Below are 20,260 nucleotides of genomic sequence, written 5' to 3' on the forward strand. Positions count from 1 at the left end.
CTGCGTGTGTGGTCTGTCTCTGTCTCACTGTTACTGTGTCTAAAAATTGTCTTATTTATCATTTCTGGCTCTCCTACTTATATTGGTGTTTTACCTTCCATTCTTTGGTTTTCTTCTCTTTGTCTGTGTGCCTTTCTTCCTGTCCTCCACATTCCTCCGTCATCCTGGTGTACACTTTTTTTTATTCCACTCCCTCCCTCTCTCTGTGACCTTGTGGGGCACAGGCCCTATGGCCTAGAGGAGGATGTTAGGCAGTATGAGCAGGACCTGGCTAAGAGGCTCTACCAGGCCCGAGTGAGGGCATCTCAGGGCACGGCCGCGGCACCCCAGCCCCCCACTTCCTCCTCTACCTCCTCCTCTGCAGCCTCCCAGCTCAGGTCTGCTCCTCGGCCCCGGCCGCCAGGGCCAGATGCACGGCATCGTGGGGTTGTGCTGGGGTGCTTTGATATTTGGGGTACTTTGCTAGAGGCCGAGTTCGGAAAGGTCCAAGCAAGCACTCGCAGCAACACTGACAGTGCTTCCGCTGCCTTTCCAGTGCCGTACTGCTTCTGCACGTCTCTGCTGTTTCCCATCTCCAGCTCCTTTTGGTTCCCGCCTCTCTTTTCTTTTCTCTGTCTTGTCTTCCACCCTCGTTCTGCAGAACTCTTCGTTTTCATTTGTGCCTTGCTGTTCTTTTTGTACTGTTACTAACACGCGATCCGCAGTAAGTACGCAAGCTTTCTGTGAGCTGAGGGTACGCCTACTAGCAGTAGGTGGTCCCTTTTCCTGGAGTGCATCCTTAATTTTTGCTTTGAAATTACATTTATTTTATTTTATTTTTTTTAATCCCAGCAAACCAGGACAAGGAACACCCCAAAAATAGCAGTGATTGGCCTGCACCCACCCGTAGTGGTGTGCATATATGTGTGTGAGAGAGAGACGGTGTCAGTTTTTTGTCTCCCTATTTCTGTAAAAGTTGGACTTTATTAAATGCCTTTGAATATTTTTTTGATTGCGGTCGTTCCTCCTGCAGAATGAAGTCTCTGGAGCAGGATGCACTGAAGGCTCAGATGGTCATCGCCAAGTCTCGGGACGGGAAGAAACGTGGGACACTAGATCAACTGACAGAGTCACCCTCGCCTGCACCAACACCCTCTCCCACTCCTATGGAGGGTAAGAAGCTGCTGCTAAAGGAAACTGTGTTTGTCTTTTCACCTAAAAAGCTCATTTTCCACCCTTTTTTTCTACCTGCTCAAGTACATTTCTTTGTCTGTTTAGCAGAGCTCAGTCCTCGAGGATTAACCTCGCCCGGCAGGCTGGTAAGATTTAATCCTGAATTTCAGTTTCTTATTGACTGATTTAATTGTTGTTTTTTCCCCCACTTGCTAGTTTGTACTGACTTGGAGAGCTTGAGTCATCATAATATTTTTAAAAAAAAAAGCTGTAACACTTACTTTACAGTGTGATTTAATTGAATAAAGGAAACCGTCAGGCTCGTTTGTTCACAAGCTGGAAGAGGTACATTTGCATCAAAATACATTGACATGAATCCACCATCTTGCTCATTGCCACTCTATCCAATCAGAGCTGAAAACACACACACTGCTCTCCCATCAATGCCACAGCTGGCTGTTTAAATCACCCATTTGCCTCTCTGCCCTCCACTCTCCCTCTTCCATTTTATTCTGTCTTTTCCTCTTATTCCCTGACTTTTTCCCCTCTTCCGCTGTGTTTTCTCCTTTCTATACTTTGTCCCACTTCCTCCATTTTCCTCTCTTTTGTTTCCCTTATTTCCCCTCTTCTCCCTCTGCTCATTCCTGTTTGCTATCCTTCTAGTCCGTGTCAACAAAGAAGTTTGACTACCGACAGTTTGCTGCCATTCCTTCTTCCAAACCCGTATACGACATCCAGGTATTGGCTGCATGCCGATCTCCGGAGGCATCAAGCCTCCTCCTCCTCCCTCCCTCCCTTCCCTGGCTTTCCCGTGCTGCCTCTTCCGTCTAGTTTCTGTTAATCCGGAGGCCTCCCTGTGACTGCAGTCTAGGTTGTCGCTCAGTCATCGATCCGTGCTCTCTCTCCTATTCGTGGTGTGGCTCACTAACTCTCACCTGCACAATGAAGGCGGACTTTTAATCTAAATAACAGCACACCACATCAGCCTCCCTCCCTCCCTTCCTGCCTCACACCTGTGACTCACAAATGTAACAGCATCTTTAGCTGTATCCATTCACATCTATCTATCTCGCAGCCAACTAATCGGTTGCAAACATTAACGCTCAGCAGCTGCTGGGATGCAGAGAGGTCTTTGATCCCACTAACCTGGGTGGAAAACTCTGTATCTTATTCACTCTCACACTCACTGCCATCAGTTGTCTTGTTCCACGCATGGGTTGAACATCATGCAGAAGAATGACATGTCCTTCTTGACATTTCCTCTCATCTGCGCTCATCTCATCTCATCCGCTGATCTTCTGTGCTCTCAAGAGGATAACGGTTCCGTTTGTATCCGTCTGTTTGGGGAAGAGTTAATTTCCTCCCGTGTGGAGGAAGAGAGGGGAGAAGCAGGGGAATCTTGGTGTAGAGGTGGAGCAGCAGCGCTTGTTTGCAAGTGGTCGTTTATTTCTGAGTCGAATATCCGTCGTCTGTGACACCGCTGTCTGGGATTCTGGGATATTTATGGATATTACAAAAATTTTCAGTTTGTTTGTTTCCTGCACGGTCGTTTAAGCCTTCGGGGGTTTCCAAACCTATCTTCAATCTTCACAGAGAACAAATTATTCGCAGTTGTAGTTATTCCTTGACTTTATAGTGGCTGTGAACTGAACCCTCCACTGCAGTATATAATATATATATATACTTAATATAAAGCAAATTCCAATTTTGAAGTGTCAGGCAATGATTTTTACCTTTTTTGAAACAAGATGTCACAGATGAGGGTTGGATCTGACAGGCCTATGCTCCCCACGTGCTCAGTGAGACTTTGCTGCCCACGACCTTGCAGACTGGGAACACCCGACAATAGCTGCAGTTTTAGAGATCCTCTGACCCAGTCGGTTAGCCAGCAAAATTTTGTCCTTTCAAACTCAAATCCTTACATTTGCCCATCTTTCCTGCTTCTATATCATAATGTTATCTCTGATCAGTGTATACTGTCTTCGATCCCTGCAGACAAATTCAGTAGCTTTTAAAATGAAATTTACATGATGTCTACGTCGCAGCTGTATTTAAGTCAAGCGTATTATCCGGCCGAACAGAAGAATGCGTTGTACACTGATTGGTTGAGTCCCCCGCCTCCTAAAGTGGAGTGGAGATATAAAGGGAAGCCTTCACAGCTCGTATCATGGAATAACTCCAACCACAGCTAAGTCTGTGTTTGTGCATCATCTGAAAAACGTCTGAGCCTGTCATGTGTGTCGGCTTCAGTTGAGTGACACATTAAATTCTTTGTGTAGAGTGAATAAATAGATAATTCACTTCCAAGCATGATCAATTTAATTCAAATTAAGCAACAGATGACTCCTTACAGTTCTGCTTGTTTTTTTTCTTTGTTTTTTCCCCGTTGTGCATCGATGCATTAGTGCTGTTTCTCTGTTTGTCCTCTCTTTTGTGGGTGTGTCCACCTGACACAAGAAACCTCGACGCCAATGACTTAATCGGCGCCCTCTTCTTTAACACGCCCGTTTCTCCTGGGGGGAGTAGTTGAGTAGATGTACTCTGGCTTTGTGGCTCTGACAGATTAGGAGCTTCAGTGCTGCCTGCTAAACTGCAGAGAGCAGCTGACATGTTTCCTGACAGTCTCCTACCTTGCCAGCCCCACTACTCACCTGGTGAAGGCTTCCCCTGGGCTACACGCTATTAAACCCCAGAGTCAGTCCCTGTTAATAAGAGTCTCTTTTTATTTCTTTCAGTCCCCAGACACAACTGACACAGACTTAAAGTTCATCGATGACGGCTCCAGTAACCCAGGTACGTGGTGCTGATTGTTATGCCCTGAACTGTACCAGAAACCTCATTTATTTGTATGCATGGGCTTCTTCCTGTTTCTGACTTTCAAAATAAGTCTTTGACACAGAGTGCAACTACTGTAGTAGCGGGAATTCTTGCTGATAAACAATGAAAAAAAGAGCTTATGTCAAAAAAATTTGGCAGATAACAAGATTTTAAAAAGTCTCGTCTTTGGATTTACTTCTAAGAAGAAAACTAAAATTTTAGAAAATAACTTCAAATAAGTAAAAATATTGAAACAATAACTCCAAACTTTTACTTATGAAACACAAAATGATTGTTTTCAGTGTCAGAAACAAGCTGCCTAACCAGTGTATTGAGCCACAGTAAGAAATCAGCTGTAAGATAAAAGCAGACTTCTTTGAGGTATCAAGCAAAATATATAGTTTTTATTTCTGTATAACAAAGATATTGATGTGACAAGGGATGGGTACCGGTGTTCTGACATAAACGGTAGTAACCAGACCGAAAAGCAGCGCACATTTTGGTGCTTTTTTTTTCCTGAGCTGTGATACACTTTAGATTCTAGCCAATCATTTTACGTTTCCGAGGATAGTGGGCGGGGCCAGGTACGTACGTTCTTTTAGAGCAGAGCTACAGATTAAAAATGTCCAAGGCGAAGCGGTCAAAAGTCTGGCTGTACTTCACAGCAAAATATGCAAACTCAGCAGCCTGCAACAAGTGCTTTAAGCTGATACTGTGATACTGTCAAAGGAGGTAACACCTCAAATCTGATGAAACACCTGGCGACGCATAGCGTTTTTTTTTGTTTTTTTTTAAAGCCGAGAAATGCGCCGTATTTGATAGCTTGCAGCAAGACCTCACACCGAGCACATCTACTGTGCGTGGGTTGCCTGTTATCTGACCCGGAGTTAGCAACATCCCCTAAAAACCCGAAGAGGAGAGTCCTGGCCCCTAGCCCTGCCAGTGTAGCAGAAATGATGACGGATGATGATGCAGCAGCAGCCGTTCTTTTCTGCGTGAGTAGCTTAATGTTGTTCGTGTGTAATTTACGTTGAGTAGGCTAACCACGTTATTACATTAATGCATGTAAGGTGAACTAGCAAACATCATCATAGCTACATGCGGCTGTCTTCTTGTTTGATGGCAGATACTCCCTTCACCCTGGCCTAAAAGACTAAAATGACCAAAGAAAAAGTGGAAAACAGTTAAACATGAGAGGTTTTTGGACAAAGTTTGTGTTTTTTCCATTGTTTAAGCACTGCTTCCAGCCAAGAGTGATACCATATATGCCCCATAGCTGCAGAAAAGGCTAGCATTGTTATCTTTTTACAAAAAAACAGCTGAACATGAGAGGTTTTTGGACCAATTTTTGTGTTCTCCATTCTTTAAGCACCGGCACCGTTTCAAAAGTACCGGTTTGGCACCGGTATCGGATAAAACCTAAACTATACCCATCCCTAGATGTGACCGTAATATTCTGATGTCACATAATGATAGTACAGTCATTTTAATCCAACACCGCCAAGAAAACGTGGCAGGAAACTTCTCACATGTGTAGAACAAATAATGGTTTCTGGTACAGATGGAGTATACACTCCTGCTTTTATTTTATTTTATTTTATTTTTTGGTTTCACTTTAAAATCAAAATTAAAAAAAGCTTCACAAACAGGTGAAGTGATAGGAAAAGGAAGTTGTACCTCAACCTCTTCTATCCCCTTTGATTCAGGTGCCTACCTGGGATAAGCGGCTCCTATTGGTAGGATCCTGTGTGCATGTGTTTGTCGCTCTGTGTGTGTGTGTGTGTGTGTGTGTGTGTGTGTGTATGCGAGGAGCGTTTGTCGGGGTGTGTGTCGGGTTGTACATTTACACTCTAACCTGCTGTTTGTGTGGCACAGTTGGGGGTTTGGGTATAAGATGGGTGTGTCCACCTGGGTTTGCTTTGCCATCTGCTCCCCACCAGACAGGAAGCAGCTACTGATTCAAAGGGACGTTTTATGTGTAAAGGATCAGTTTAACCACAGTCCTTTGATTTGTGCATGGATTTGTTTTAAATATAAAGACGTGCACCAGAGAAACCACATGTGTGCGCTAAAATCTAATCAGAAACTTATTCGCTTTATTTTGAAAGCATGATTTGCTTATTAAAACTGAGTAAGTACAGTTGTGGTCAGAAGTTTACGGTCATCATGGCCATGAGTGTCTTGGTAATTTAGGTTTATAATTATTTCTTTGAACTGTTTTTTTTTTTTTCTGGGGTGGAATGATCGCATCTATCTTTAATTACTTTAAAAAACAAGAACCGGGTGCATAAGTTTGAATATATTCAGCCTTTTTTCTAGTCCACACAGGGTGAAATGTATACATAGATATAATATAACCACTAATATTTGGTTAAATGTCCCTTATTTGACCACTCTTTGAATTGTTTGGTAAATTGGTTTGTTTCTGGCTTTAACCTGGCTTTAAAAGCAGGATTGCGGTCAGGTCTTTGGGTAGGCCAGTGGTGTCCAAACCCAGGCCTCGGGGGCCGGTGTCCTGCAGGTTTTAGATGTGTCCTTAATTCATCACAGCTGATTTAAATGGCTAAATTACCTCCTCAACATGTCTTAAAGTTCTCCAGAGGCCTGGTAATGAAATACTCATTTGATTCAGGTGTGTAGACCCAGGGTGAGATCTAAAACCTGCAGGACACCGTCCCTCGAGGCCTGGCGTTGGCCGAGCCTGGGTTAGGCCGTTTCGAGAAATTTAATGTTAGCTGCCTTTATCCACTCCTAAATCAGTTGTGGATCGGGATCATTGTCCTGCTGGAACATCCAAGTTTTATCCTATTCCATCCACTTTGTGCAATGTACCAGTACCACCAGTAGCAAAACAGCCCCAGAGCATAATGCTACCACCACCATACTCGACGGCTGAAAGCTGCACATTTACTCCTCTTATTATTGTGGACAAATAGCTCAGTCTTTGTCTCGACTGGCCATCAAACTTTTCTCCAGAAGGCATTTGGTTTGTCCAAGAGGGCAACTCCAAATTTGAGTCGAGTTTGAAGGTGTCAATTTTGGAGCAGGGGCTTCTTTCGCGGTCGGCACCCACTCGGTCCATGGCGATTTAAAACCGGCTTCACTGTGGACACTGGTGCTGGTTTGGGTCTCCAGTGTTAGTATGTGTCAATCCAATGAGTGCTGTCAAACAAGCTTTTTATTCTGCAAAGAGAAACTACCAGCAGCACTTAGTCATGATGACTAACTAGAAGTGACCCTGCCTTGTCAATTTAAAAGACTAATTGTTGGACCTATACGATCATTCCACCTTGCAAAAAAAGAAGTTCAAAGAAACCACCTGAAACTACTACGACATTTACGCCCACGACGAGTGTACGTAAACATCTCACCACAACTGTGTTCATTGCTTTTATTCTCCTGCTCAGCTGGCTCAGCAAAGCTTTGGCCTACCTCTTTGCCCTGCAGATGCACACATGTAAAAACTCAGCTACATGATGGTTATGTGCTTCCTTTGTTTGTTTGTTTTTAATTTACATGATCAGCAGGACCAGTCACTATAGTAGAGAAGTGAAGGGATGTTTAAAACAAGGACTTGGCAGTGAAAACACTTAAGAAATACTGAAGTCATTGGTTTGAGTTTAGCACAGAAACTGGACGCATCTGTTTCCTGCTCGTTTCCAGCTGCTGCTCTAAATGTGGGGTGTCTCTCGCAGGGTCACGGGATTCACAGGGATCTTCTGTCCTGTCGCTCTGATCTTTTCTGCAGCAGATACTGTCACAAGAAAAGATGAGAAATTGCAGCAGCTCAAATGCATTTTCTCTCTCTTTTCTTTTTTCCCCTCCCAGGAACCACCGCGAGCCCCGACGTCACCCCGCTGCCTGCCACCTCCGCCCTGGAGGAGATGGCTCTGTACAGCAACAAGCGCAAACTGAGGCAGGGCCGCCGCAGCCTGGAAACCGCTGTGCCCACATAACACCTCACCCACTGAAGAAAAACCCTGCAGACGTCACGCAAACATACACAACTTCACAAACACTGTGGAGCACTGGCCTCAGAGGGGCGTGCGTCCACAGGAGGTGCAGATTCACCAAACACTACACATGCTGTCAGTAGAGCGAGATTTACTCTGCCGTATGTAACCACTGTAAAGTCTGCGACGCTGATAGTTGCCACACAGACACTTAGAGCCCGCGTGCCAGTCTTGCCTTTCCAGTCTGAGGGCCAGTTGCTCGACGGCCCCTCAGCGGCAAGAAAGCGCTAGCGTTGTTAGCTAGGGTTGCTACTTATTTTTTTATTTCTTTCCATTTAGCATTCAGTTTGCCTCGTAGAATCAGATCTATTTTAACTAGAGATCAAAGCTTTTAGGGGTTTTTTAAATTTTAATTTCTAAGCCTTCAGTGATTTTTGATGCTTTTAAACAAAACATACTGGAAGACAAACGCAGAAAAGAAATGGGTCATAGCTATACTAACTTCTTGAGAGACATTCATAGGCTTTCAGTGTTTTCTTCGGCCGACAGGAGTGTGTATGTGTATATATATACATACACACATATATGTATATTAAACGAGTAGGGAACATCCTGCTACCTTCACTGTCACAAAATGTGGTGAGCTTTTTTTTTAAATTTTTTTTTAAAGAGTACATATCATTTTTGCACTGCCACTGGTCCGCCTTTTAAAGAACTTATTCCTTCACCCTATCCCGGCCTGGAGGCCAGCTGATAATGCGACTCGCCATCTGTTAATGAGTCACAAAATCACAGCTTTCAGCCCATTATTTGCATATCACTTCATTTTATGTTCGCTTTTAACTCATCAGTTTTGTTCGCGACAGCCATATTTACAAATTCAATTGCCTAAGTTGTTTCAAATCCACTTCACAGGGCCTTTAGCAATGTCACATTCCTCTGTAGAGAGTATGACTGACTACAATGGAGGAAGCAGCATGGAGCAGGCAGTTTGGGAGCATGCATTTTGGCATCATTTTAATATTAATGGTACTTATCCTGCCCTGTTAAGGGTAATAGTTGTTTGTTTTTTTTTAAATCAATGTGAATCACCACTTTCCTTGCGTTATGAGGTTTGCCACAGTGATGTGAAGGTAGCAGGTGTGTGTTTTTGTTGTTTTTATTTTTTTGTTGTTTGTTTTTTTTCTGTCTATGGTTAATTTAAATCTGACGCCACTGAAAATCATTTATCGTGTGAATAATGTACAAATACTGAGAGGAAAAGCAAAATTTGGGGTGTGAAACTGAGCCAGTCTTGGACCTACACTAAACACGTGGACTGCTGATGCATCTGGGTTCAGGCAGGCTTGGCGCTGGGATGCTCTCTGCATGTATATTGGTTTGCTAATGGGAGAGGCCTGAGAGGCAGAACCGGTTAGTCCCTCTCAAGACATGGATCTCACTCAGACTCTTCAGCTTACAGCTCGACACAGTGTCAGTGACGGGTATTTCTGCAGAATCACAGCATCGTAGCATTTTGTGTTAATTTAATGTAGTGTCTTCTAATTAAAGCTTTCCGTGTTGCTCTCACTGACTGAAATTCAGTTTGATAACATTCGCAACAGCTAATATCTTTAAAAAAAATCTTTTAGTAGATAAAACTTTTTTTCCAGATGGGGTTCACTACATTTTTGATGCAGTGTTTCGAGTTTCTGTGTTTAATTCTTTTCGTCTTGAGTTCTCTTCGGGGGCTTTTACTTGCCAATAGGCTGGAGGGGAAAAGGGTCTCATGTCCTAGGGTTGAGGGTTATAGCTCATACAAGACTGTAACTAGTGAATTTGTACAACCAAAGAAGTCTATTTTGTGGTTCAGGAATAATAAATTTTACTTTCCATGTAAAAAGCTGACTGACTCTGTCGTGTGTTGTGTGCTGGGTTAACATACAAGAAGAACAAAGAACAGGCAAGAGGCTGCAAGACACTAAAATGTGTAATGATGTTAGGAAAACATATGAGACATGAGCAGAACCATAAAGTAGAGGGCACGGCTTGTGAGAGATGATGGCCAAATTTTCAGCTTTATTTATATATCACCAAACTACAACAGCAGTGATATCAAGGTGCTTTATATTGTAAGGTAAAGACCTTGCAATAATCCAGAGAAAACCTTAAAAATCAACGCTCCCCTATGACCAAACAATTGGTGATAACGTGAAGAAAAAACTCCATTTTAACAGGAAGACACCTCTGCCAGAACCTGGCTCAGGGAGGGGCCATGACCAGCTGGGGTGATGGGAGGAAGACGGGATAAAGATGGCTGTGGCAGACAGCCAGAGATTAATAATAACTAATGATAAAATCAGTGGTGTAGTTAGTGAAGAAGAAACGGTGCATGATGGGAAGTCCCCAGCACTCTAGACCTATTGCATCATAACTAAGGGACGGTTTAGGGTCACCTGATCCAGCCCTAACTATATGCTTTATCTGAAAGGAAAGTCTTGAGTCTAATCTTAAAAGTGGAGGGTGTCTGACTCCCTAATCCGAACTGGGAGCTGGGCCCACAGAAGAAGGGACTGAAAGCTCAGCGTCCCATTCTACTTTTAAAAACTCTACGAACTACAAGTAAACCAGCAGCCTGAGAGCGAAGTGCTCTGCTGGGGTGATACGGGACTAAAAGGCCTATAAGATGAGATTGGGCCTGATTATTTAACACCTTGTATGTGATTAGAGAGATTTTACATTTACTTTGGGATTTAACAGGGAGCTGATGAAGAGAAGCCAGATTGGGAGAAATACGGTAAGTGTGCTTATTTGCACAGAACTGGCAGATGGATGCTGCCTGCCGAACAGTCTTGTGAAAGCTTGCAAAGAGTGCAGTAATGTTAATGGGTTCATATCACTAACTATATGAACAAAATGACTAAAGGCTGCAAGTTTAGCTCGCCCAGTTGAGCAGGTGGTTCACCACATGGCTCGATGCAGAGACCAGGTGTCAAGTCTGACCACAGGCCCTTTGCTGTGTCTCTCTTCCTGCAAATGCTTTTTTTGTGTGTATTTGTCACTATTCTGTCTAAAGATGGACATGTGTGTAATTGGATAAGAATCTGGCTGTCAGATGGATGCAGATCCAGAGTTCAGGTCTCTGGAGAAGACATCAGAGTCTAGCTCCACTTTACTCAGGTTTATCATTAGGCTAGCTTACATGAACAGATCATATCAAGTTAAATATCAATTTTCATGTTATTTGAAAACATAAGTGCCTGGTTGAGCCTCCTGTGGTGGGTTAAAGGGAAGAACAAATTCCCCAGTGGTGAAATCTCTCTCAAATCAGTATTGCAAGAAAAAGAATCATTCATTGTTGCTTTATTAATGTTTCATTATACATGAAGCTGAATTTTTTTTTTTATCTTTTAGCATTTTTAATGTAATTAGAATTTTAGTTTCCAGTCCTGAATCTTCAGTTTTTATTGTAATCCAGCTGTGACTGTAACAACGCATTTAAGTGCATTTTTCTGTGTTTGATATAAAGTTGCTATCACTTTTTTCTTCTCTTTAAACTCTACTTCCCATCCTGTTAGTCCTACTTTTGCACATGAAAAATGTTAAATATAAGTAATTCAATAATTATAATTTTCAGTTGTTCTGTGGAAGAGGTTAGCTTTTTGATTATTTGTAGGAATAATCAATCACTGGTATGAGTTTTCTTATTAAAGTGCACCCTCCTCTTACTTCAGGTGCCGAACCAAAGCAGTGAAAATGCTGTTGAGCAAGTAGGTGGACTAAAATTTCAGAAAGCAAACTAATGATTAATATACGTCGGAGTTTTGTGGGAGAAAAATATGTTAACGTACAAGAGACTGAAGATTAATCAGCTGCAGAAAAAGATACAGAAGACAACCAGCTGTCAAAACAGGAAAGCAGTTTGACTAACAAACTCAAACTTGACATAGAGAGCGTCACGAGGGAAGGCGAGGAAAGTTGAGACTTTAACCTACAAGTGAAACCATAAATTCAAATTCCTCTTACTGGGACTGCAAAGCCGACATCGTGCACACAGGTGGCTGACTTGTTTTTAAGATGAGGGGACTCACACTGCTTATGGTGGGAATTATTCTGGCTGCACTGACAGATCTGCCTTTGACAGACTTTTCATTTGCAGAGGTAAGAAAAAAAAAAGTACTAAATGCCACCGTTCTGTAAGGTAGTGCAAATACAATCATTTTTATATCATTGCAAAATCAATTATGCTCATTCAAAGTTTTTACTCAGTTTAAATGTCTATTAAGATAAATATTAATTAAGTATTGTTGCTCAATACTGCAAACAAATACACAGCGAACTAATGCATTTAATCACTCCTGCAAGCTTAATAATGAAAATATATAAATAATTAAACAAATGTGTAATCGCTGCTTGGTTTTGGGTCTAAATATTTTCTAAATAATATGTTTTTAGATCTAAATATTTTCTGTTTTTTAGATGATAAATGTGTGCTTGATCACATTATGTCAGTTAAGTGACAGAAATCGATTTTTTAAGGCTCATTCTGTTATGCATTGAAATGTTTAAGACAAAAAAAGTCCTTTACATGATCTGCCAAATGGAAGTGAACATGTTATAACTAAAGCTGCTTTAAATATATATTTTTTAGGCTGGATATTTATCTATGAGGCCAATGGAAGGTACAAACGGGACGTCCAACTCAACAGAGGTGTGTGAACTTTGAGTGTTTCATGTTTTAATCTGTTTAGGTGAGACTTAAAATCAAATTAGATTTTGACAAATATAAGCAGTGCTGCTCAAATATGAGTAGAATTCTTACTTTAATTATTCTCAGTAAAAATGTCTTTGTTATGGGATTTTTTTTTCAATTATATAATCATAGTTTTCAATTGTAAAGTGTGCTAATTGCTGCTATTTCTAAGGGACGGGTTAGGTTTTGATTATTTTTCTGTTTTATTTGAAGTCCAAAGTCGACGACCTTGCAGGAATAAACAAACACATGATTACAAGCATTGGAACCTGTTTCCTCATTAAAGTTCAAATGTGCTCTTATTTTAGCCACAAGAGGAAACCACAGAAAATAAAGCTGTTGTGCAGGTAGGTTTCATAAAGCAAAGTAAGGACTGACACGTGAAAAGTGTTGAAATGCAAGAGGATGAAGATGCATTTATCATCTTACTCACATTAACCTAAAGTTTGGCTGACTTCCTTTTTAATCCCATCAGTGGAACGGCACCATTAGGCCAGTGGAAAGTGATTTTGGGTTCCCTCCTACAGAGCCCCTCGAACAAAGCCCCCAGAAGGACACCAAAGTAAGAAACTGCAGCAAAATAAAGACCTTTAAGTCATGTTAAAGTTTGAAAAACTTTATTTTATTTAGTCTTTTGAAAAACATTATTTTAATTAAAAAACAAACAAACAAAAGCTTTAATGTTTACCACAGAAATGTGAAGGCAGTTTCTCCAGCTCCAAAGTCCAAAATCCAAATGAAGCCTTTTTATTTTTGTTCCTGTTAAACAGGAGTTTTTCCCAATGTCGCCAAAGCACTTGCTCATAGGGGGTCGTGTAATTGTTGGGGTTTTCTCTGTTGTATTATTGTAGGGACTACCTTACAATATAAAATGCCCTGAGGTGACTGTTATTGTGATTTGGTGCTGTATAAATAAACTAAATTGACTTTGCTTTGAACAACAACAACTGACAATCTAAAGACGTTCACACAGAGCAGTTTATTTTGTGTTTTTCCTTGTCATTGTCCTTTACAGTAAATCTTAACATACATACACTACTACGTACTATGAATACAAGACAATGTACTGTTTTCAAACAAAGGAATATAATATTTACAGAAACTTAAACTTAAAAAAGTCATTATTGGAGGGGACGCCCATGACAGCAACCAGCCTCACCAAATTAACATCTGCCCTGTTGTTGAGAATAAAACAGACTTTGGGCAGGTAAGCAAACAAATCTGAACAAATTTGAACTTTGATGTTAAACAAGAGCTGAAGTAAAACAGCCTCCACCTACAAACACATGCATCATAAAACAGGCGTAAGCGCTCACTGGAAGCTGATTACAAAATGAGAGGACTCACACTGCTCTGTTTGGTGGGACTTATTCTCACAGCTTCGGTAAGAAAATATATCACTGTTTGATGTTCACAGATATGTTGAAAGCTTATAACAAATGACAGTCTACATAAATATTTATTTAGACATATTTATCATCACGAATCAGCTGAAGTGTGTCTCATGCTGCTGCTGACTCACTGAGATTAACTGTATCATTATTTTGCTGTGTTGTTTGATTTGAAATGATCTTCAAACATGGAGTGAAAAACATTATTTTAAAAAAGAGGCAGAAATTAAAACCTCCAGCGCTGCGTTTTGGCTTCATATTGTAGGATTTTATGAAAGTGTTCTGAAAGTTTTATCCATTCTAATTTCAGCTGCATGAAGGAAGCACAGCACCAGCAAAGAATAATGTAAGTCAAAATAAATACATAAAAAAAAAGAATTACTGATTATATATTAAATTTTGAGCTTTATATGTTATTATTAATGTCACACACTTTCATTTCAGGTCCGTCATGAAAGCAACTCAAAAAAGCCTCCAAAAAAGCCATCGGTACGGTAAAAATTAAATAAAATCTTTAAAAAACTACCAAACTATATTCAACTTTCTCAACAAAGACTTAATATTTTTCACTATTAAAGAGGTCAATCTGGACTTTATTAACTAACATATAAGTGAGACATAATTCTTATCATCATGAGATTTTTGTTGTTTTTTTTTAATTGAAAAAAACAACAACCCAACAATAAATATCAATTGCCCCACGTGTGTGGAATTATATCTGTGACCCCTTTTACAGATATAATCTTTGCCCCGGGCCTTGAAATACCAAGAAAATAAACAGATCTATGACTTGCTTCAGAGTTGATCATCTATTACTAAGTAAAATTAGACTAATATTCATTTTTAATATTTTGTAATATTTATATTTAAGATCATTCAATCATCCGCATCAACATTTACTTTGTGTCGGCAAATATCTACACAAATTGTGTGAATTCTGTTTTATGTTGACTCCTAAAAGCATTTTTACTAACACAACAAGCTCAAACTGCTTATTTCAATTTTATGCTACAGTGACACAGATGTGCTGTATATTAGTGTAACCTTAAAACTTGACTTAGAATTTCTTTGTCTTTACATAATTATTTATATGCATATTTCATGTATAAATGTATATTATTGTAGATTATATTTTATTTCAATGTTGATAGCAAACTGAGTTGTGCCATGGGTGCTGGAGTCCCCTTGAAGGTACACGTGATGAAACTGAATAAGCCGAGGGAAATGACACACAGGTAAAAAACCATTGACAACACTATATTTACACATCTATAATTTGTCATAATTTCACGTAAAAGAAAATTATCAAAGTGCCTTGAAAAATTGTATTTTAAAACAAATGTCTTAAAAAAAGATAGAAACCTGTCCATAGGTGTGATTTTGTGACAGTTAAGTGAAATCATTAGATTTTTTCCCCTCTGTGTAATTTACAGACCCTTCATCAGAACATTTCAGTGGAAGCAACAGTGGACGACCGTGATTCTGCTCATGTTACTGTCTTACCTAAATAATCATTAAAAGTCTGTTGTGAGAAAAGTTTCCTTTATTTGTTAAGTGTCTCTTATTTGTTGTTATGTGCTTTATCCAAGGTCATTTAGAAACGTAGAGCTGGAACTTTTGACAAATTATCTGCCAGACACACAAAAAAACACCTATTCTGACAAAATGAGACAACACGGGAATTAATTATCGAGGGGAGACACAAATGAAGACAAAAAGAACATTTTCTTTAAAGAGACGGTAAATTTACAAAACTAACTTCATCACGTTTTACTAACACAAAGGCAGTGGCTGCTTATTTCAGGCCTGTTATAACAAATGCACGTGAGCTGACGTGTGCCATCGTTGCTATGAACTCCTAACTGTATTTAATGATCATACTTTGTCCTGCTGCTTTTTTAATAAACAAATAAAAACAGTTCCTGATAAACTAACTCGACATCCTGTTACGGGCATTTTTCTTAATAATTAACATTGAGAAAAATTACAAATAAAATAAGCTTTTTCTTTTAAATATGGCATTTTACGAAAGAGAGAACAGCGGATTCATAAGTATGTGGAAGAGTCTGAATTACATTAATAACAAATTCAGTTTTGAAGAGAATAAAGCAGACTTTTTTTTTCATTTGCTAACAAACAAAGTTGAACTTTGATGTTAAACAAGAGTTGAAGTCAAAGAGGCTTCACCTACAAACACTTGGATTATAAAACAGTTTGAAGTGCAGACAGGAGGCCGATCACATCCGAGGTGAGACGACTCGCACTGCGCTGTTAGGTGGGATTTACTCTCACAGCTTCAGTTAAACAAAACAAAACATCATACTGGCAAATTAGCCAAATTTTTAAAACCTTTTCTACTGGTTTCAATAAAACTTCTATCATACAAAGTGTGAATATGTGTAATGAGTGTAGGGAAATTTTAGCTTCACAGATCAAATACTATAGCTTGAAATTTTCACTGGTCTTATCAGGATCTTTCATTTGGGACAGATACATTAAAACTAGTGAACTAGTTTACTAGTTAATTCTTAACTAGTTTTTGACTTGTTAAGTCCAGCAAGTCCTACAAACTCCCATTTTTGAGCAAACACTAATAAAAAAAACTGTCATTTATTGTCTTTTTAAATTTCTTAATGGTTTCTGGTTGAATTTTACAACTGCAAAACAAAGCATACTTAGTCATAAAAAGTAAGAAAACACCAAATTCATTCAACTTTCATGTTGGATTGATCAAATTTGAGCCGTTGCACCACAAAACAAAAACATCAGTATAAAGTTTAATCCGATGGTACTCTAATATGTGAAGCTAAAATCTTCCAGCAATCATTATATATGTATTTATTTCTTCGCGGTTTCATTGTAGGACTGTTGTTTAACTACCAGATAAACGAGACTGCAGATTTAAACTTAGGCTTGATATAAATGTATTTTTCTACCATAAATCAGCTGGAGTGTTTCTCACACACTGTTGTTAAAAAACAAAAAAACCCAGCACTGAACTTGAATTTGTATATCTTTATTACATTTGAGGGTTAGCACCTGAGTACTGCATCTAAAATGAGCAAATTCAACAAAATAGAGTAACTTTGACTGTATCTGTGTAAAGTAACCAGTTCTTGAAACATTATGATCTATAACATCCATCACAGGTTTCCACTTTCCACTTTTCTCTATGTAAATGTGATTAAAATGTATCATTTGACAGGGATTAGGCAGTTTTACATAAGTCAAGTACTAATGAAACAGATGTACAGAGAGGTTATAGCAGTGAGGTCAAACTCGTTTCACACTGACGGCCACGAACAGTCCACCATGACTTGAGTGGGCCAGACGAGTGAAACTCCACTTTCTGTCCGTGTAAAGGTGTTTAACTCCACATTTAATCCCTGAGATATCGTACAATAAGATAAAGATCTGCAAGTTCAACACCACATCTCAGTGTTTCTATGATAAATGTGTAAAATTACAGTTGTGGTGCAGCTCACTGCCCAGAGTGTCTGATGTTTGTACAACATAGAGTTTCATGGATGAAAATTTTCTTTCTTTTTTTATGTCATAATGGTAGACAGTGAAAAACACTGTCTACACTTTTCTGTCATTTAACTATTTATCTATTACTTAACTTCTTTGGTGTAGAATGAACGGCTGTTATCAGCAGGAAAAGCTGTCCAACGATTTATGCACTTCCTCATATTTTCTGCAGTGTTTGCCTGGCCGATTCTGGCCCCCGGGCCTTATTTTTGACACCTTTGGGTTATAGCAGAATATATAAGGTGTCTGTCTCCCTGCTTGTTACAAAATGACACCTTCAATACAAAATAAACCGACTGGGTCCACGAGGACAGGGTGAGGCAATCAGGAAGTAAGAATACATTTTTAAAAATGCATAAATATTATCAGCCTTTTCTTGTAAACGTCAGGTGTCACAGGGGATGTTTAAATCTTCACTGCTGTTGAAACGTCTAAATTAAACTAAAAATGTTGTTTTCTGAAGAATAAAGCAGACTTTGTGAGCGCAAACATATTTACATTTGCTAACAAACACAGTTGAACTTTGATGTTAAACAAGCGCTGAAGTGAAAGAGTCTCCACCTACAAACACTTGCATTATAAAACAGGAGGTCTGTGTGCAGACAGGAGGCTGATCACATCCACGATGAGAGGACTCGCACTGCTCTGTTTGGTGGGATTTATTCTCACAGCTTCGGTAAGAAAATATCATGCACCTGTTTGATGTTCATGGATTTCCTGAAAGAATTAACAGTCTCACTGAGTTTATAACAAGTGATAATCTACATAAATGTTTAGATTTCATCTTTAACATTGTAGGACTGTTGTTAGTTAGTTAGTCCAGTATGTTTTTAATTTCTGTTTATTTATTTTGACCAAGAATCAGCTGGAGTGTGTCTCATGCTGCTGACTCGCTGAGATTAATTGATTAATGCTGCTTTGTTTGCTTTGAAATGTCAATGACCTTCCAGCACTGAGGGGAAAAAGGCAAAAATAAAAACCTCCAACACTTAAATCTGTATATTGTTATTCTATTAAAGCGTTTTCCATTTTCTTTTCAGCTGCATGAAGGAGGCGCAGCACCATCATCGGATGTAAGTTAGAAAAACAAAAAAACAACCTGTTGACACGAGTGGCATTATTCACCAGTAATTATAACATTATAATATTATATATAAATGTGTGTGTGTTTATTTTTTTTTACTTTAGGATGCTGGCAGCTGGCATCCTCTTGAAAGCACTGGCAATTTTCCAACTGCTCCAACTCGTGTAGTAAGTAACGCCACAAAAATAAGCAATATTTATATGTCCGTGCGTGTCCTGCAAGGTGTAAAATGATAAAAAGTATCAAATTATTTGTTTATTTGTGCAGGTTATATTTTATTTAGATGTTGGGGAAGGGTTGGGTTTAAAGATCTGTAACTAATGTAATCCAACATATTTCAGAACGAGACCTTGCATCCAAATAATTCTACTCATGCTGGAAATGCCACAGAGGTAAAACACCATCAGCACAGCTTTTATAAAGTCGGACAACAGCATTTAATTTGAAATAGCACTGACGAGAGAACAGAGAATATGTGGCAATTTATTTAAAATCTTTTTATTTCTCTTTACACTTTATAGGTTGTTCATCACAACAATACAGCTGCAGCAACAGTGAAAGAAGACGTGTGATGCTAAAAATGTGGAAACAAGAATCTTACTGTCTTCTCTGAATAAACACTAAAATTATGGTGTGAGAAAAAGATTTTCTTATTGTATAGGATTTAAAGTGTGTTTTTAAACACATTTAAGATCTTGAAAGGTCGTGTCCAAACACACATAAAACACCAAATCCACAAAAAAAAAGTTTGAAGGAAGCACCAGCAACAAATAAGTTAATTTAAAAAAAAAGAAAAAAGAGCGAGGGCAAAAAAGTGTGTATGATAACTTTTGAGACAAGTGCCGTTATTCACCACTAAAATAAAACAGTTAAGGTTGTGTACCTCAACTTGGGGGTGAAAATCAAACAATTATAAAATCTAAAATAATCGAAACAAAACTAAATACAATAACGTTTTTGACTATCTTGTTTCACGCTCAGTCATCCAGGTAAGTAAAGGTTGATTCTGTAGTTTTCAGTGGGAGAAACGTTTCGTCACTCATCCAAGTGACTTCTTCAGTCTCAGCTGACGGCAGGTTTCCTCAACCTTATAAACAGTAGATTTGCATAATGACTGAAACTAGCACCACTGATGAACAGGCTGTGAGGTCAGTTCCTTGATCAGAGTCTTGGGTCGATTTGTGGCTATTTTCAAATTTCGATTACATGCCATTTGCACAGTGTTGAATGGAATATAGCGAAAGTCGGCAAAAAAAAGTTCGGTCACATTTACTGTTAAAATTTCAGTATGACTTCCGGAAATTAGCTTCAGTGGCTAAGCTAGCGATAAACTTACACTATCGGTCCTAGTGGTCGATTTGTGCCCCATTGAAACCCATTATAAACGCTATTTTTCACGGCAAAAAAATTACGGTCAAATCGATCGTGATCGGTTATGTTTCCGCTTCCGCTTGCAGTACTGGCCTTAGAGTTGTAATTTTTTTATTTGTCCACCGGGTGGCGCCCTTGCTCCACATGTGACGCCTGCTGGAACATACACATGTTCTCCAGCGGCCTGCTCGAGACAGATACCCGGAAAAGGCAGACTAATTTCCCGCGT

The 20,260-nt window shown here is 39.4% G+C and overlaps 2 protein-coding genes and 1 long non-coding RNA gene across 23 annotated transcripts in view; all 3 read left to right on the forward strand.

Moving 5' to 3' along the window:
* The window catches only part of scrib (scribble planar cell polarity protein), a 78,384-nt gene extending 69,799 nt beyond the window's left edge, over nt 1-8,585 (forward strand). For 12 of the 21 annotated variants that reach the window (XM_080306535.1, XM_080306549.1, XM_080306546.1 and 9 more), the window contains one exon: nt 225-832. In XM_080306535.1, coding sequence (XP_080162661.1) covers nt 225-690 — 466 coding nt within the window. In that variant the 3' untranslated portion in view covers nt 691-832. Of the gene's footprint in view, nt 1-224; nt 833-1,012; nt 1,153-1,257; nt 1,299-1,815; nt 1,891-3,887; nt 3,946-5,675; nt 5,706-7,797 lie in introns of those variants that run through there. The other 9 variants (XM_080306537.1, XM_080306551.1, XM_080306545.1 and 6 more) reach the window with 7 other exon arrangements.
* A 3,035-nt stretch (nt 8,586-11,620) lies between these two features.
* On the forward strand, nt 11,621-15,581 carry LOC145431128 (uncharacterized). The gene is made up of 8 exons (XM_080306571.1): nt 11,621-12,062; nt 12,553-12,612; nt 12,963-13,001; nt 13,130-13,216; nt 14,356-14,391; nt 14,490-14,534; nt 15,197-15,280; nt 15,479-15,581. The coding sequence occupies exons 1-7, from the start codon at nt 11,979-11,981 to the stop codon at nt 15,257-15,259; spliced, it is 414 nt and encodes a 137-aa protein (XP_080162697.1). The 5' UTR covers nt 11,621-11,978; the 3' UTR covers nt 15,260-15,280; nt 15,479-15,581.
* Nucleotides 15,582-16,261: 680 nt separating this feature from the next.
* LOC145431129 (uncharacterized) lies at nt 16,262-19,290 on the forward strand. The gene is made up of 6 exons (XR_013911475.1): nt 16,262-16,293; nt 18,164-18,252; nt 18,617-18,649; nt 18,765-18,827; nt 19,002-19,052; nt 19,182-19,290. It is a non-coding gene; the product is annotated as an uncharacterized LOC145431129 (long non-coding RNA).
* The last annotated feature ends 970 nt before the right edge of the window (nt 19,291-20,260 follow it).

Source organism: Astatotilapia calliptera, chromosome 9 (genome assembly GCF_964374335.1).
Source record: "Astatotilapia calliptera chromosome 9, fAstCal68.1, whole genome shotgun sequence".
NCBI classification, from domain to species: domain Eukaryota; kingdom Metazoa; phylum Chordata; class Actinopteri; order Cichliformes; family Cichlidae; genus Astatotilapia; species Astatotilapia calliptera.

What these genes read in the sequence shown, in the direction of transcription:
- LOC145431128 (XM_080306571.1), top strand. Translation starts at nt 11,979, where the DNA reads ATGAGGGGACTCACACTGCTTATGGTGGGAATTATTCTGGCTGCACTG. An exon ending in CAGACTTTTCATTTGCAGAG is followed by an intron (nt 12,063 to 12,552) that starts GTAAGAAAAAAA and finishes TATATTTTTTAG; the next exon opens with GCTGGATATTTATCTATGAG. An exon ending in AAAATAAAGCTGTTGTGCAG is followed by an intron (nt 13,002 to 13,129) that starts GTAGGTTTCATA and finishes TAATCCCATCAG; the next exon opens with TGGAACGGCACCATTAGGCC.